Source organism: Lagopus leucura, unplaced genomic scaffold (genome assembly GCF_019238085.1).
Source record: "Lagopus leucura isolate 7727_CA_CO unplaced genomic scaffold, USGS_WTPT01 Super-Scaffold_100159, whole genome shotgun sequence".
In the NCBI taxonomy this organism is placed as follows: Eukaryota; Metazoa; Chordata; class Aves; order Galliformes; family Phasianidae; genus Lagopus; species Lagopus leucura.
The window spans coordinates 15,764,385-15,783,361 of NW_024962335.1; the positions used below are offsets into that span (position 1 = coordinate 15,764,385).

An 18,977-nucleotide genomic window follows, 5' to 3' on the forward strand; every position below is an offset into this window, starting at 1 on the left:
AGGGCACCTCAGGACTTTCACAGTCAATATTCTGCATTCTGATTGATCTAGTGCAGTATATTTCTATCAAGCACCTAAACATGCTCACAATTCCTCCTGACTTCAGTTAAAAAGGTAAATGTGCTTTCCTAAGAAAGGACTCAGGAGAGTTTAGGGTTTTGAGTGAACTCTTGGTTCATCTGCTCCTTTAGGTCTCTTTAGACCTTGTATCTCATAAAAAAAAATTGCACTTAAAAATGACTATTTCAAATTCTTTAGGTGCTGTTCTTTCATATCTCTAAGACTGACTAATTAATGCTTTAACAACATGCTTTAGGAATAGCAAAATGTTTTAGGCATTACGAGAAGGCTTCACCATCCTTAACACAACACAGCACCACAGATTCGGGCACAATTATTTAAAACATTTATTAGCCTTTCATATTCCACTAGTCTGTAAAACATGTTTTTAACCTCTCTGAATAGGATGTGCCCTGAGGGCAGCTCATGCCTTAGTCCAGCAAAACATTTTTCAAAACAGAGTATGGGGTTGCTACATCCTTGAAAGGGATGGATGTGCCTTGCTGGATCATGACTTCATTCCACCATTCCCTCGTGCCTTGTTCACTACGACACATCAATGCTTTCAGAACTACTAGTGAATGTTACTGATGAAGTGTCTTCTGTGAATTTAAAACAGGTAGAATACACACAAAAGATTTCCTACAACTGGTCTGCACCTCCTTCTGCCCACTTAGGTTGTAGAGTTACTCCCGTACACCAAAAAAATCTTTCAGTTAGATACGCTGGATTTCAATTTATACAAAGTACTTTTTCTCTTCTTTTTCTTGTTCATTCGTTGTACTTAGCTAGTTTTAGCCTAGGTATGATGTTCATCGACTGCAGTTCTTGGAATAAGAGTTTACAGGCATAAGGTATCCGCAGAGAAGACACGTGACAAGATGATTTGCAGTAATGGCACCTGTGGAAACAAGCAAAAAGAAAGTCAGAGTTTATGCACAAATAAAGCTCTGCAGAAAAGAGCAGTTGCCACTATCCACCATTTCCTTTGTCCACCTGCATTTAAATACTGCCTTCAGTCCCAGAAGGAGGTGAGTGCTGGAGATGCATTAGCACTTAAGGAAGTCACAACTTTAGGCTCTTAAATAAATCTGACTGACGTCAACAAGAGCTTCATGTTAAACCTGCACTTTTCTTGGACAAGAATCACAGTGCTTAGCAGTTAACAGGCCTGACTTCTACTTCTTCACCACTTGCCTAACTGCCAACTAATATTCAGCATTACATAATGAGAAAGAAGGTGAACAGAACAAAGTATTTCTGAAACATGACTCATGATTCAGTTTCCATCTTATAGACAGTCACAGAAAAGAGGGAGGAAGAACGAAAGATCACATTTAGTTGGGATTTTTTTTTCCTTTATTCACAATGTTACCCTACTAAGCTGCCTGAAACCAATCCACATTCCTAGCTCTGAAAAGGAACATCTCTCTCCTTAGGTCCCTCTGTAGAAACAGCAAAATCTTTTGCAGAGATGGAGATCTGGTAAAACTGCTTTAACACGTAGTCTTTGCACTCTTTACTCAAACAATGATATTAAAATCTGGGAAAGAATATTTCCTTTTTATTCTGTTTATACCTCTGTATTTCCTCATTCTCTTGTATTCTCCATCTTCTGGCTTTGGAAGATTGATGATGAAAGTTGATGTGTTTGCCTTTGCAAACACAGAGTGTGTCCCGGCACCTCCCTAATGGCCTACTCTCCTTCTGCTTATATATTTCATATTTATATTCTCAGCATAAAGTCAAGACAGTCTAAAGTTCCAAGCAGCTACATGCTTCTGTGGTGCAGAATGAGATAAAGAACGAACATCTGCAATAAAGCCAATGCTTAGTCATTTGTTTCTGTTATCAGTGACCTTGATCTAGGGCCTGAGGGAGTCACTGCAGCCAGGCCTAATAAGGCTGACTGATGTTAAGCAAGGTTCTTGGTTATGAAACTCACCATTAGTTCCTTCGCAGTTGCTCTTCCCTGACTATGCTACTTCTCTTTTATGGATATATTTAAAAGAACATCCCCAACAGATGTTCTGAAAAATTGACCTCCTCATGCTCCATAATTGGGGTATTTTTTTTTTTTCCTCCTGAAAATCATCTAAGATTTGACAACTAACGGTATAGAAGATTTAATTACATTTCTCTAGTTTATGATGTCTTAAATCAGAACGGGCATCAATTACAGGTTGATAACTATTAACTTGGTCCAAATTTATAGTGATAGCTGTGTTTTTACGAAGGGTGAAGTAGCCTAAACAGAAGCAATTTTTGATGACAGCAAATAGCAAACAATTGTACTAAGAACAAACAAACAAACAAACAAATACTTTGCAAGCCCTGGAAGCTTGATGAGTCACAACGTTTCTGATTATCAGCAGTAATCTAGTGTTTGATAACAGCAGCTAAGAGCTGAGGAATCCAAATTACTCACTGCACCACACCTTGAAGCTAGACCCTCCTGTGCCTGTTTTGTAGGTGCACAAGGATCATCCATAAAGGTTACAAGATACAATGTGCACAAATTGTAAATTACTGTCAACAGAGATCATAGAAATTGAAGTATCCAAGAGACCATTTGAGTTTAGGATTGATGCCACATTGAACAGAAAAAGGCAACAGTGCCAAAGCTGATCTTAAGATTTTAAGATGCCCAGACTCTATGGAAAAGAATAACTTATCATCATCAAAAAAGGACCAAATTTCATTCGAAAAATTCAGTACATAACTCTGTAGCACAGCAAAGCTGAAGGATCTGCACGCAGCTGGTTTTGTTGCAGCAAGCTTCTACCTGTACCTTTTATGGGGACAAATTCTGTCACTGCCACAACAGTCCCCTTCCACGAAAAGTACCAGTCCAGGCCCCAACACCGATGCACTGTTAGTGTGCTGCAGAGAGACATACCCAACTGCTAGTCCCTGTCTGGGAGGAGAGCATATCTTCCTGTGGACAATTGTCCTTAATGACATCCACCAAACAATATGTTTCACAAGGTTTCTCACAGCAATGCCTGATTAATGCTGGAATCACTGACCAAGCCAGTTTGGAAGACGTGAGTTTCTCTTAATGACCGTCTCCTCTGTGATGCTCATTATAGGGCCACTTGCTTTGGCTACTGGTAGGTACTGTGTATTACATAGCAGAATCTACCTCTTTTTGATTACTCCTGCACTCCAGACAGCTTTTCACAGAACTCAACTGCAAGAATGTCTCGCTCTGTCTGAGAGCTTCTTTCAGTTATTTTAAAAACTTATTAAACTTTGTTATGTTACAAACTTCAAAACAGAAAGCATTTGGATTAGCAATCCTTTAAAAACAAAGTTTAACACTATCTCTAATGTTTAACTTCCCAATTTCTTCAACGTGCTTTCATTGAATCCAGTCTCTGAAATTCAATCTTCAATTGTACTACATCTGCATGAGGGTATTTTTAAGGCACTGCATTACACAGTGAGAAGCGGTTGTTTGAATTCATGCACGCTCTTCCTTCCAGGCAACTGCCTTCAACTCTTACTTGTGCTGCAGCACTTTTAAAAGACCTGGATCAGAAAGAAGGCTCACTTGTTACATACAGTGCATACACACGCAAAAAAAAACAAGAGCTTAAAAATGTTTATTGCACAAAAGCCAGTAGGGCAATGTCCAACTAAATATCACCAACCAAGGCTTTGTCTGTATTTCTGCTCCATAGGGAACAGAACTGCTACTGGTATTAGCAAGCACGGCGAGTTCTTTCTGGCCAGACACACTTCTGAAGAAAGATTTGACCACAGCAAGAAAGGATAGCTGTCACTTCTATGTCTATAAACTGAAAACATGCCTTACTTCCTCCCATATCACAGAAAAATTACTCTCCAAGAACCAAAGTAAATAAAGCCCAACGTCCTGCCCTTCCTAATTGATATTGATATCCAAGATGCTACAAACTTCCAACGTTATTAGGAAATATTTAGAAATGAATCCTCCTCCTCAAACTCCTCATCTTCCCCAACAAATAAGCACTGAAGTAACTTGCAACTTGAACACACACAATTGATATTTTCTTCCCTTAGTCATGGGACTCTTGGCCAAGGGCGAAGTTCTGTCACACAGAGGCACATTTACTCTCTCTATAACATGTTGATTTATGTACCTTAGAGTTGAGGGCTATCTTGAAAATAGGAACATGTAAGAAAGACACCACATGCACACAGTGAAGAAGGGACACCATGACCTACAAAAGGTCATAACCACTGCAGTTAGACAACTTACCAGCCAGAGTATCCCAGCAAGCCACACTGCCCACAAACATCCACTTCAAAGGCATCACTTGAAATCATCAGTCTCTCCAATAACAGCATGCTGGCTCCATAACCTATCAGGCAATCCCGTTCCATCTCTCCAAGACGTAAACCACCATCACGGGATCGACCTTCAGTGGGTTGCCTTGGAAATAAATATTAGGAAAATGCAGTAAGAATTCCAGAACACAGGTTCCACCACTCTAGGAATACCTGCTTTCAAACTACAGGAATGGTATAATATCATCAGATAACAACATTCTACAAACCAGTGCTGCTGATCTCACAGATGTCATTCAAATTGAAGAATTTCATCTTTGCTCCTGCATTGGCAATGTGACGCAGTTCTGTGAGCAACAACGGCAGTGTCGTGCCACATCTTTACCTCACAGAATGTAGCTGAGCAAGCAAGACCAAAACAGTATTCAAGAAGAATATCTAGCAACCACAAACCTGGATACAGATACTCTTTTTTAGCTGAAATGTTTATTGTATTTTATAGTCATTTAAATGACTATAAAACATATAAAAACGATATAAACTATATATAAAAACTATAAAATTCAGCAGCTAATGAATGCGTCATCAAGATGAACCACAACTAAGTGAGGCTAAATTGTTAAAATAAGACCAATTTTAATCAAAAGTATCAAAACAAAGCAACAAAAAGCATGATCAACTACTCCCTTCTGCTGTGTGCGTACTACTAACTCTTTACTTAAAAAAAAGAAAGGTGCAGAATTTCAGTAACAATTATCTCATTTACTTTTTCACATCTGATGGTCAACAAACTAATTTCAGTGCTGTATGGGCTCTCTCTAGCTCCTCAACACAAACTGAAGTCTCACTACTTGTCTGGAAAGACCTATTTATCCTCGTGGTGCCAGAAGGAAGGAAGTTTTAACAAACCACAGAATTGTAGGGGTTTGGAAGCGACCTCTGGAGATGATCAAGACCAACTCCCAAATCAATGGAAACAGACATTGAAAATTTTGAGACAAAAAAGCAAGGTAAAATCTATTACTTAACAGTATATATATATTTTTGGTTGGTCGTGGCCAGAATTTTCAATATTCATTTGTCATGCTGCAGTGTAGTTTGGTATTAGTTCTGCTCTCATATATTAGCACACACAGTAGCACTTGGGCTGCAAATATGAAGAGTGAACTACGAAGCAGAAACAATCTTAACTTCCTGAAGCACTAATATATTGCATGCATGTCATGAAATACTTCAATCTTAGTATATTCCCCGAAGCATGACAGCAAAGAGAAGGAATAAAAATTGTTATCAGCAATCACAGGAGGCTTTGTTGGTCATTGAAAGCCAGTGTTTATGTGCTGTTCCTTTCTGCTAGGGCACTGTAAATCATATAAAATATACAATGCATACATAACTTTTGGAGTATATTTAGTTGATATTATTTCAATCTACTAAACATGTTAAATATATTAGATAGATTTAAAATAAGTTTTTGCCAACTTAGGGAAAAGGATTTCTAAAACACTTCAACATCTAATAATTATTTACAAGTTAAAAAAAATAATAATGTATAGCTAATTACCAGACCAAACTGACCTTCCAAAGATGCAAGCTGTGTTTGTTTTTTAGGGGAAGTAGCTCCCTTTACTCTGACCACAGTGGAACTTTAAGACTAATCTGCTTGTAATTCAAATTGCCCTTTTCATTCACATAACCTTCTATTTTTCCCTGCTGTTGGGAGAATGGATAGAAGCTGTTTACATCCTGATTAAACTCCCAAGCCCCCCCCCCACTCGGGCGATGGCACCATCACTGTTCAGACACAGTTTTAAAGGCCTAACCCTGTGGGAATGCAGTTTTGTGAAGCGCTTTGAGGCAGATTTAAAAGCAGTTGAGGCGTCCAGTTGAGCACAGACATTTGCTGCAGCACTGCATTAGAAGTGCCCGAGTTTTCTTCTACCAGCTGACTTGTCCAATAATAGTTAAACTTGGAAGCCTACTTTCAAGAATTTCACCAGGTGTTGGTCCACAGGATAAAATGCCAACAGAGCTTTATAAACGTGACCCCCCTCCCATTGCCCCCTCCCAAATAAAGTCACAATCCAATTAAGGGAGGATAAAAGCACTTGAAAAAACTATGGGGTCTCGATTCCAGCCCTTGAAGAGATGGAGGACGAAGATTTTTAAGGCAGCTGAAATCCCATTAAAAAAACCCACGCACACATGAACAAAAATTTCAACTTCAATCTTAAGCTCTTAAACGTTTCACTCCCACTGAATGTCAAAATTATCTCACTAAAAACAAAAGAAAGCAAATAAAACCCTTCCTTTCAGGGAAGTAGTCTAGTTCTAAAGTACTCAAACTTTCAATATCAAGATTTGGCCTTTGAAAAGAGTCTGTCTTTGGCTCCTTAAGTTTATCAGAGTTTTTTCAGCTTACACGAGTTGGAAAATTTTTCATGCTAAGGGTCGTTTAAAATATTCAGACAGTTTTTAGGAAGCATCTGTGCTTCTATACACATACACTGCAGCTGTTGCCACGGGTAACTGCTGCTGTTATTTATTCTGAACATAACATTCTGAAGACAAAGCAGACACTCAAAAGATAAGATGAGGAATATACAAAAAAAATTACATCTTTCATATTTTAAGGAAAACAGAGATCTTAAGACTCTTAAATCTTACGTCAAATGAATGGATTTTTTAAATTAAAAGAACTAATAATCAGGCCAAGTGGTCTTCATACTACTCAACTGTTGCATTTAGGAAAAAAACCCATGAGACAATTAACTCCAGTGGTTTAATCACATTAAGGGTTTATTGGTACTATTTTCTGGAAGAGCAGCAGGTTCAGCTTCATGGTGCCATTCCTTGTTTCAGTGGCAGTGGAGGGAAATGTGACCTGCTCCCATGAGCAAGGGGACACCTCCTGGATCTCACCTCAACTCCTTGCCTGCACCAGAGCTCTTGGCTGAAATGCTGATCTCCCAGAAGTGTGGCACTACCTAAAAAAACCACAGCCCAACAGGAGGTGGGAGCACCGTGCTCTCCAGAGAGGAACTCTGACCACTCTCACATTACGGCTCCACGGTACAATAGGAACTGGCAATGATAAGTTCAAAGGACGTGCAGGTGGCAGCTCTGACTGCCCATCAAAACAACCATGCCTGCAGAAAGCTTACACTGTTCTCTCACAAACAAAACTAAAACCAGTTTATCTATTAGATATTTAGCAAGACTGAGCATCTGCACAACACCATCTATAGAATTACGTTTTAAATTAATTGTTAAACACTCATGGGAAAAAAATAGTGAAGTCTTGCATTTCATTTAGCAAATGCCAACTCAGAGGGTAACATCCTGGTGGTTTTTGATCATGCTGACAGAGTGCTGCTTTGCAATTTCACAAAGTCCTGTTTAAATCTGAGCAGTACTTAACATTAGCAATGTTCAGGGAACTCAAGTCTTCTGCCTTACTTCAGATGGAAATGTAACTCCGTCAGTTAAGGTACACTTGATATATAATAACATGTATTTCAAGATGATGATTGCTAAATTCCATGTTGGAAGCTGTTACAAGATTACCTCAAAAGGCAAAAAAAAACCAACAATGTTAGAGGCAATCTAACAGGAAGTGCAATGGATGAAAAAACAATAGTGAATATGAAAGCTGGCAGAGCAGGCTCCCTCAGCAGAGGCAATGGCAATAAGGGCAGTTTAATTAGTTGAGGAGAAAAAAGAAAATTCCTAAAGGGCTAGTCAAGTGGCAGCATAAATTGAACATTCACTAGCTTTCCTCAAAGTCAAATAAAGAGACCTAGCTCCATAGTGTGATGTTACTGACTGGAACAAAGGATTCAAAGCAAGGGGTGGGGGAAATCACAGCACATTCATTTTTACATACAAGTATTACCTTGACTTGGGATTTAAGTTTTATTTAAATTCATTATCTCTAAAAAGCTGAGAAAGCTGGGGGAGACAATATGAAAGCTGATGAAGGGATTTGGATAAGCTAGGAGCTCTAGTAAAACAACTGTGTGCACCTCTAGCTGAGACTAAGTTTTCATTTTCGTACGAAGGGACAACAGTATGACTAACACAGAAAATGGGGCAGACAGACCAGTAATTGGGAATATCATTCCCACTATACAAATCATCATCCAAATTGTCCAAATCATACTGGCAAGGAGCTATGACACAAAAATTAAGAAGGAAAGTGCAGCAAAACTATTAGAAGTTTAGAAATAAAAGTTTTTCATGTTTTCTCTCCCTGTTTAATCTTTGATATTTTTCTCTATGGAATGTGTGAGACAACTTCAATTTGCCCCAGAGAAAGCATGGGGTGAGAGAGCTAAAATACATGGGAAACATGCAGCAAAAAGCAAGAGAGAAAGATACTTCTTTATCAGGTAGAGCAGAGACCTGCACCTCCACTCTGTAACAATGTAAGAAAGGCAAAAGCTGCACCTGTTAAGAGGACCGAGTGGCTAACATAGTGTGTGGGCAGACAGGGCAAGCTGTCTGGCAAGATTTAGCTGATAATCCTCTGTGATGGACAGAGTTAGACTAAGGGATTCACTAGAAGCCTCCTCAAAACAAAGACTGTGCCACTGAGCCACCTTCTGTGAGACAGGGATGTCAGCAATACAGCTCATGAGCACAAGCAGCCTTAGAGCTGGAGCCAAAAAGCTTATTTGCCTCCAAGGAGAAAAGGTGAGTAGCACCAATGAAAGCAGAATGCTGCCAACTCCCCAAAGGTGCAGAGAATGTAAGCCCACCTCCAGGTGTTTTTGTTACATTTACCCTAGTGTACATCTTCAAAATTTACCCAAGAGGACATCAATGCAGCAATCAACATTTTTGTTGGAGAGAGAACCAAGTTCAGGCTCGGAGCAATCAACACAGCTCCACAGAAACTGAAGACATATTTAAACTAGGCAAATAAAAACAGAGATTTATTGTTGTTGTCTCTGTAACCTTTGCAATTTATTAGTGTGAAAGCACAGTTCTCTTGCACAGTATTGTACAAAAACTGTGGATCACCACATAAAACTCTAAATTAAGTTTTACAGTTGAATGGAAGTTTTGCAAGACCAAGTGCAGTGTACTGGGGATGCATGTTATGCTAATGCTGGTTTGTGCTACAGTTGGGCCACATCAGTATTAACCTGCTCCATATCACAGACTGTTGAAATATCTAAATTAATTTGTTTCTACTCGTATCTTATTTTGTAAAAGTACAGTTGTTAAAGGGGAGAACTGGTCCTCCTAAAATGCCTATGATAAAAACAGTCCAGTGGGGAAGGGCCAAATTGTGCCCTGAGAATCAGAGCATGGTGCTTTTTAACCAACTGCTAACAGAAGTCTGAGAAGCACTCAGTTTTTGTACAGCACAGAGCACACCTGGATATTCAGAACAACCTCCTACCACAGCGCACTGTGAGAGCTCCACTGTGTAGAAGCGTATCAATAGCTGACAGCATCTTTTGTCAAGCATCAATAAATAAACTGCTGAATAAACTGCTGAATAAACTGAATAAACTGCTTGACACCCATCTGTTGGATGAGCATATTTCTGAGTGCAGGTGAGGAATTCTGCATCCAGCCTTGAACAGTACCTGGTAAGTACTGCTCTGGGTCCTCGAGCTCTTGCATGCATTTTATCCAACACCATGTGCTTCAGTTTCTGGTAATACACAGGGCCAAAATAGATGTACGCTTCCAGAGGCTCCCTGGATGAATTAAGAAAAAACACAACATTCACAGTTAGCACATATTTACTTTAAGAGAGATAAGCGTGCCACAGACAAGAAGAATTTAAAACAATCCGGGAATCACAAGTCCTTAAAATGTGCGTTGGGGCTTCCAGGTCTGAAAATCCTCCAGAAAACCCCTCTGAACAGAAGAGCAGTGCACTGCCAGCACCACGCACTGCTGCATCAAGGGACAAGCAAGGAACAAGCTCCTCAACTCTTGCCACATGATGTTCTATCTGCAGCAGGTGGGGGCCTGCTCAGCAGCCGTGCGCCCAGCACAACACTCTCTGTCTGGGCAGGCACTGGAGGCTCAGACAAGCAGGGTAAAGGGACCATTCAGAACTGCACTTAAGATGCTGAGCTTTGCATCCACACAGGAACATTTAGAAGCAGCACAGAGGGTGTTACTCATTTCTGGGAGCTGGATTAATAGGTGAAGATTTCTGTCTTTAAAATAGCCCCAACTGTAAGAACAGCACAAACAACTAAAGATCAGAAAGCAACAGCTGAGAATACTTGGTCATTTCCCAGTTGCCACCTTCAGCACTCACTAACAGCCAGATTTAACACAAAAACTCAGCACACTGCCAGCCATTTCTTTCTAGAAACATGCATGTGATGCAAAATCAAACAGCAGACAACCTCCCAGTCACAGCCCCTATTGATATGGTAGAGTGTTAATCCAAAAGCCACCCATTTAAGCCAGTAACAATATGCAACTAGACATTTGGAATTTGCATACGTATTTGGAATTTTCACACACATTTGCTTCCAAATTTCATAAAAAAAGAATACATGAAGCACATGAAATTTTGCCTGTGAGAATACCAGCAACCTAAAGAAAAGTTTCTAAATAGGACAAAAATCAGTACAAAGCTGAAGTTCAGGAGCGGGAGAATTCTAGAGCAAGATTATTCTCAGTGGGAAACAAGATTAGGCATGTTTGTTAAAATCATGAGTTATCAACAAAAAGTTTTTCAAACATTCAAGTACTTCACAAAGAATGTAAGGTGTAAAAAATCTTTGGTCTTGAAACAAAAGACAAACAACATATGGAATAAGTTGGTAAGAATAGCAATTAAAAATAAAACAACTTACAGGAGAGATCCGAACTTATTCCTTGAGAAGAAACGGACTTGGAGAATAATAAAAATAGCAGGAAGGTGGGATTAAGATACATTTTGGAAGGCAGGCATGTGGAACCATATGGCCTTTTCCTGTTCCTAAACTATCTTGTGTTCTTTGAACTCCATGCCTCAGAAGCCAGTCCCATCGGCACAGCAGGAAGGTTGCAGATTAGAGTGCAATGCCAGACTGAATCATTGTGTAAGTGAAAGGAATAATAAAATAAAGCACACAAAAAATATTCCCAAGGAACAGACACCTGCTTCCAAATCTACATTTTACAGTACTATTAGAATCACTATGAAAATGCTCATCTGACTCCAAGTACATACAAGAACTGCTGCTAAAAGAAAACTGAAATTCCTCCCAATCCCTCAGAAGGAAAACCTTGATTTTAACTTTTTTGCCATACAGGAGAACTCAGCAGATTTTCACGTCTCCTACAATAGCCAGTCACATTACAGCATTTCCCCACTCCCCCAGACAGCTAAATTACGCAGCAAATTCTTACCCAGTGATACCAGATGTTACATAGTCCTTCCCTAGGTAGTTATAACCATGGCGAATGAGATCTTCACACACATCCTTCACTTTACTGCCTCCAAAAGCTGTTCCGTAGTGAAATCTGCCATCTAGGACCCCAGCCTTCCCAGCCAGGAGTTCAATTAACTTTCCTACCTACAAGGAAAAGCAGAGTTAACAGCCTGCTGACCAGCATATGCTAGAACATACCTGGATCAATCACAGCGTTAGTAAGGGAGATGTCTAGTGGGAGGTGCCCCTGCCTATAGGAGGGGGGATGGAAGTAGGTATCTCAAAGGCCCCTTCCAACACAAACCATTCTGTGATGGGCCTGAGATGGCAACCTGTGTTACTGTGTGCAACAGAAACAGTGGGAGAAACCCAAGGAGAACAAGGAGGTATTCCTGTAGTGAGGGATGAAAAGCAGACGGGGTCTGGGATCCCTTTAAGTACCAGAGTCAGACATTCCCTTTTTTTTTTTTTCCAGCTTGTCTGAAAAGTGAGCACGATCCAGTGTGGCCTTCTGCTGTGGGAGACTGCTGCAGAGTTTGACACTGACCCACAGTGCAGCAGTGGGAACAGGAGGAAGGCAGCTAACAAAGGAAGAACATCACAGAGGTGTACAAAATAATCAGTAGAGGTTCCATACAAAGGTCAGGTTCTGATGTACATGGTACAGCCCCACAACAAGGCTTGCATGAATTCCATGGAGATGTCAGTGATCTAAGGCCTAGAACTATTACTGAAACTCTGCTCTTCCCCTCACTTTTGCCCAGCTTACTGGGCACGGTCACTTGGGAGGGAAAGACTTTAAGTGAAGTAATTGGTCGCTCTTCTAATAGTTTGATGCGGAACAAAATGATTGTGATGCACAAACAAAAAGCCCACATCCCAACTCCTTTTACAGAAGGATGTTTCAAAACAGATGGTTGAAGGTTCATAAGAGGGCAAGCATGTGGCATGAGGACTGGAGAATATTCTGGCTGTGACTGTATGGCTCTCACATACACACAGTTTTGTTTTTCTGGCTTAACAACTTCACTTTCTATTGCAGGACGCTGCCTCTTTAATGACAACATAGCCACTAACCGTCATACGCGATGGGAAGCCATGAGGGTTCATTATGATATCTGGACAAATCCCTGTATCACAAAATGGCATGTCCTCCTGAGGAACAATCAGTCCACACACCCCTGCAGAAGAGAGAATATTTCAATTCACCAACAGCAAACCACCAGCAGGGCTGACGCCTCATCACCAGATTTTCTTCGGTGTTTTTCTCCTCCTCTCTTTCTCATGGATCACTTTTTACCCAGATTCATTACCGTGACCGCTGCTCGGACCTGCAGACTGGAAGAGAGCCCTTGTGACAGGACTGGCTGCATTAGCATAGCCCTGCATAATGCTCCCTGTGACGTGTCAGCTAGCAATTAGGGAAGAAAGCTTCAGATACAGTTTTCAGATGCAACCAGAAGCTTTTGACCATCAGTCTGGAACATCTCAAGTGAAACTATTTTTTAGAGCTGATACTATAATTGTCTGGGAGAAAAAAAAAGAAAAAAAAAAAGAAATCAGGTCTCTTGCATTACCTCTTCGGACAAACAAAATTAACACTGATTCAGAATCCCTTTATCACGTGCATCTTCACTAAACGCTTAATAAAGTCAGCATTTGATACAAGCTGGGGCAAATAAAGGGAAAATACAAAAACCCAACCTTTTTTCAGGTAGTGTTCATTTGCTGAGCAAAGACTGGTCTTGATGAACTACAGGCAGTATAAGGAGGGGTTGTACTTTGTATTTTGTCTGCCCCTGAACACACATCGTAACTTTAGGGATTTTTTTTTTTGTCTCACTGGGACAAAACAAAAGAACAAAACACCAAACTCTAAAATTACTTGTGATGTGTTAAGCGGAAGCACGAAAACTCACTTAAAAGTCTATCACGCATCGTGGCGTTTTCCTTTCCATTCTTACAGTCGAATGCTGCAGATCAGAACACTGCAGTGATAAATGACCACGAGATCTAACATACAACTTCAGGTGTTAAAATGCAGCTGCTTACGCCCATACTCCTTCGAGCCAATGCTACCGTTTGAGCGGCCAATTTCTTCCAGAAGCCCTTACAACTGGAAAAGCCAACAAGCTGTCTGAGATGAGCCCGTCACACTCTGGGAAGGGCCCCACAGTGGAGGGGCTACTAATGGCTGGGGGTGCTGGGCAGATCCCCAAGCAGGCAGCCCTGGCCGCCAGCACACAGGGGGATGGCGGCGGCAGCTCAGGAGGGAGCAGCAAGGCAGGGAGAGGTGCACCAAGAGCAGTCAACGGAGCGGGAATGGTAAGTATGGGGGGAGGGAGGAGAAGGATGAGAGTGCCTGGGAGGTGGGGGTAGCATTTAGTTTTGAGCTTATTTAAATTAATTTTCACTGTTCCATTATGATAAAGCGGCAGCACCTTTCTACCCTCCCCACCAAGAAGCAACCACTTGCTGAAAATGAAAAAAAAAAACCACCAAAAAACAAAAAACAAACCCCACTCTTTCTTGTGAGCACAAGTTCTTTATCCTACATTCGTACACATAAATACTTTACTATGGGTTTATTATGCCATTTGTGTTGTGCCTTATTCCTGTTTAGTTCTAAGAAAGCATTAGGCTACATCTGGACTTTGGGGCACCTGTAAGCCAAAAATTAAATCTTAGCTAACTTAAAATTACTTTAGGCTCTGAAAACCTTTTATATGCCACGCTGGTTCCCATAGCAGACAGCCACTGTGTTGTTTGTTTTGTGTGAAAGTGAATGATAAAAGATCCATGAAATCGACACAGAAAGGCAGAACAGCAGAAAGAACTGAGGGCTCTCCATCATAGCGGCTTCTACCCTCCGCTGACTTGCGGAACAATGGGACCTACACACCCAACTGCAGATCTAACACAGCTGTGCATTTCATTAGATGAAGAGCACTAGTGACACAAGTAAATAATTAACTTATTCTGGTCCGCTGGCTGTGGTTATGAGACCAGTCATAGCTGACAGATTTTAATACAAGTTAACACAAAGACAGCATAATGAGCTTAGAAGTTAAAAACAAAATATTTAGAATCCAGCAATGGGAAGCTCGCTAGGCCATTTATAAAGTTTCTGTTATAGCCCAGGAAAAAAAAAAAAAAAAGGAAAGAAAGAAAGAAAGGGAAAGCTATGAAACCTGGGTTCTGAGCGTCTGTATTTTAAGAAGTTGCTGAGTTTAGGTAGCAGATGTACAGCACATTCAATTGCAGAGAAATATGCAGAGAACGGGATGGAGAGCAGCTTCTACTTCTCCGTCTTTTAAGAAAGTTTATTTTTTCTCCTAAGGAGAAATGCACAAACCTGAAAGGCACCTTCCTGCACACAACACAACTTCTAAAAGCAAGCAGCTGCAACTCACTCCAAAACGTGAACTTGATTCACTTTGTAGTCCCTCTCTGTCGGAGGCTCTTTCAGAGATCAGCTAATGCCTGCAGGTCTGCTCTGAGAGTTCCTGACTCTGCTTCTCTCTTTCAGACCCGATTGCTGTACCAGGGTTTGCAGCAGGGCAACAAAATGCCAGTTTTGCATTGCCAGGCAGCTGCAAAAAGGTGACTGAGTGAATTAATCCATTAGAAGTAGAATAATCATTTGAAACTGGCACATAAAACAGTAAAGGAGAAAAGGCAGAAGCTGGATTTAATACAGCCTCAAGTTCCAAACGCTGTCCCGTGCAACACCAACTACATTTCACAGCCAAGCTGCCCGGCCGTTCCCTATGCAATATCCATAAGTAGGACATGCTCAAACCCGTACTTAACTTACTGCAGGTTTTTAGGACTTCCTGATTATTATTCATTCAGACATCACATGAAAACTGCTCCCCAGCTTTCATATAGAACAAACAAAATTACTTGGTTTCATTCTCCCCCCCTCCCCAGCACGCATGTTCATGTGCTGCATGTGAAATCCAGCAATACAGTTTTAGCTTACACGCTGTATTCTGATGGGCCTGAATCTTTTCTCACCCGTAACACTGTGAAGTTCTTTTCTAGGACCAGAATCAAACACTAACAACCAGAAAAGGCAGCAATTACTTTTCTAGACAAAACAAATGCCGTGCTGTTGTATGCCAGCCAGTAAATGCCAGCCCTCATCACTCCCGATGGCCTCATCTTATGCACAGCTGTCTGCATCCCAGCACCCCGTGCCTCCACATGGCCCTACAGGACACAGAGCTCTCCCACCTCTTTTCTCCATTCCCTGATGGGAGATATTCCCATTTCCAGAACCGGTGTCTGCCCTGCAGCCTGCTGACAGCCATGAAGGGCCGGGGGTGGTGGGAGGGGGCAGGGTCCCAGTGATGGTATGGGAAAGTTTGTCACCAGCTCTGTCAGGTGCCCTCTATGCACACATGCCAAATGGAAAAAAAAATAATCAAATAAGTCAAAACAACCTAATATAGAAAACTAATTACTAGCAGCAGGAGGGACATTAGCAAGCAAAGGAGACAAAGTGAATGGAAGCAGCAGTAATACCAGCTCCTATCAGCAAGACAAAAAGAACTGCATTACTAAGTTGTCCCTGTTTGTTTATTCCAATGATAGAACGGCAAAAGAGCTCAAACTGAAAAGTGCCTACTTTAGATCTGCCAGGTTTGACAGAGTTTGGAAATACCCCTGAGAAAAACAAGTAGGCCATGTAATGAAGAAGAGGGGTACCTACAACACAGCGCTGTATATTGCGGGCAAAGGACCAACTGATGGGCAATAGTGAATAAGGTTAAGCAAAAAAGTACGTCTGCATCAGAACTCTGACTGCACACTGCCATGGCTAACTAAGCACAAAACAACTCCAGGAGAGAAAAGTGCCGCATCACACGAGCTTTGTTCAATATCAAATCATTCGCTGATCTATCGTATCACTTCCTAGATCCCATTTGACATAAGAACAGAATTAAAATTAACAGATAAATAATGCATAAGTAAACTTGATTAGTTTTCTTATTAAAAACATCACTCTAAATGAGAGGAGGTGCTAGAAGACAATACAGTTTGTACACTGCTTTCCCATGAGCTGCTGAATGGTCTGATGTGATAAATTTGCATAGTCTGAAGCACACAAAGAGCTGATTAATTGAAACCCTTACAATGCTTCTGGAAGCAGCTATTGTAAAACAATAACCATAGGAACTTTACAAAATACACATGGCTGAATGAGTCAAGAGCTTAATAAAATGTGTGTTCAGGATACACTATTTGGAAACAGAATTAGAGATTTTTATTCTGTGCCATAAAATGCTAAATCACCCTAATTTCAGAGGTTGTTGAGGATTTACTGAAGAGGTCAGAAGGTTACCTGTTTGCTGCTTGAGATAAAAAATGCCCTGATTTTCTTCCTAAGCAAGCACGCCAAGCAGCGGTGTTGTGAAAAATAAATAAACAAAGCCCTTAAGGGAAGTTTTAACAACATTCTGACATCTCCTTTTCTCATAACCAACTTCTGAAGACAAAAATAAGGTAAGAAATTCCCACCTTCCCCAATGTCCAATAAACGCTAATCATCCTGCATTCCTGCAGTCAATAACAGCAAATTCTTTTTAATACCGCTTTAACCATTTAATTCCTATAAACCCACCTATGTGTTATTAGAGATAATGCACTAAGTCTGATTTATAAGGTGGGAAAATGACACCAGCAACGATTTAAAGCTCGCATCTCAGTTTACACACACTGCCTACGTGTAGTGCAAAAGCAGCCACTGAGAGGACAAAGATAAGTTGTTCTGAGCTATGAATTCAGGCAAGCACGAGGCAGATGCTCAAACTAGTAAAAATTTTAGAAAGTAAGCAAGGTCAGACTTTGGTATATAAATGGCATTGTAATGAAGTTTATGTAGTTGACAATGCTATGAATGGATTTTGTTTTGACAATAAAGAACACGGTTCATTTAGGAAAACAAAGACCATCTTTCATGAATTTAAACTCGCTTCCTTGTCTTTAGAGTTGTTTAAGTGCAGATACTTCAGAAAGGTTTAATCCTTTATCTTAGATCTTCAGCTATTAAAAAGCTTCTGTTTGCCAGTTCAAACAATCTCTTGCTTAAATACAGTTTTTCCACTCCTCAGGAATACTGTTCAGCGTTGCTGCTTAGTTCTGTGATCTACAGGACCTTTGTTGGAGGTGTTAATCCTTTTTCACATGAGAGACTGAGAAATGTTCTTTCAGAGAAGTGATATATTGCTTTTTTTCACATCAAAGGAGCCCAACTTTTTCCTCATTGTGACTTGTAGCAAAGCAAGAGGAAATCTGGAAATATAATAATTTAGTTTGTATGGAATTCAGATGAAGCTTCTTTAGCTTAACAATCCTTTAGCCTTCTGTGCTTTGAAAGTGAATTTTCTGAAGAATGCAAGATTAGAAAACAAAATAATACACCAAAAAAGTTTCTTTATCCTTCTGGAAAATGTATGATATGTTATAGTTAAAGCAAAGACCTACAGCTTAAGATAAGTCGTGTCTGGTATGTATACATTTAGTCCTGAAACATTAGAAGCTTAAGGACTTTAATAACTAAAGGGACAGCCCTAAGATTTTACTGTGACATCCTGTTTGAAGATGAATATTGAGATAGCACAAAATACTAGCCGGTGGGTTTCAGAACACAACGCAATGGCCTAACTTTCCTTCTTCTCCTGTACTTTGTTGACAAGTTTCAAAGGGAAGGCGAGGGCTTTCCGGGCAGTTTGGAAGAAGTGCACTTACAGCATGGACTTGCATGAAAAGAGTGGACAGGCCAGGAAGTGGTGACCCTTGCCCATACAGTGTTGACATGGGAGAGGACACAAAGAAAGTAGCAAATACAGATGCAGTGGCATAGATCTAAATTATTACAGGGGCCTACCAAATCTACATGCGTATTTAATGAAAGGCTCTTCTGTAACAAAAGGCTAAAGCTGGTTTGTGAGATTTAATCTGTTGTATCCCAGACACTTTCCAATTCTGTTACCCTGCTTCCTTCTGCCCCAGTGACAAAGTATACCTTCAGAATACAAATCAATTTGGAACACATGGAAAAAAAAAAAACCAACATGAAAAAAGCTTTGCACAATCTTGTATTTAATACATATTTAATTAGTTTAAAACTGTGACCACAATATCATGAAATCAAATCTCATCTTCATACACTCTCTCCAGAAAATAAAAAATACTGACAATAGAGAAAGGACAGTAATTTGCTTTCTCTCCTTCTTA

General features: G+C 40.4%; 1 protein-coding gene across 1 annotated transcript in view; it reads right to left on the reverse strand.

The window, feature by feature from the left end:
* Window positions 1-383: 383 nt before the first annotated feature.
* The window catches only part of POLR3B (RNA polymerase III subunit B), a 67,789-nt gene continuing 49,195 nt past the window's right edge, over window positions 384-18,977 (reverse strand). The window contains exons 24-28 of the mRNA XM_042889791.1: window positions 12,810-12,913; window positions 11,710-11,876; window positions 9,936-10,049; window positions 4,307-4,480; window positions 384-961 (exon numbers count right to left, since the gene is read on the reverse strand). Coding sequence (XP_042745725.1) covers window positions 832-961; window positions 4,307-4,480; window positions 9,936-10,049; window positions 11,710-11,876; window positions 12,810-12,913 — 689 coding nt within the window. The 3' untranslated portion in view covers window positions 384-831. The remainder of the gene's footprint in view (window positions 962-4,306; window positions 4,481-9,935; window positions 10,050-11,709; window positions 11,877-12,809; window positions 12,914-18,977) is intronic.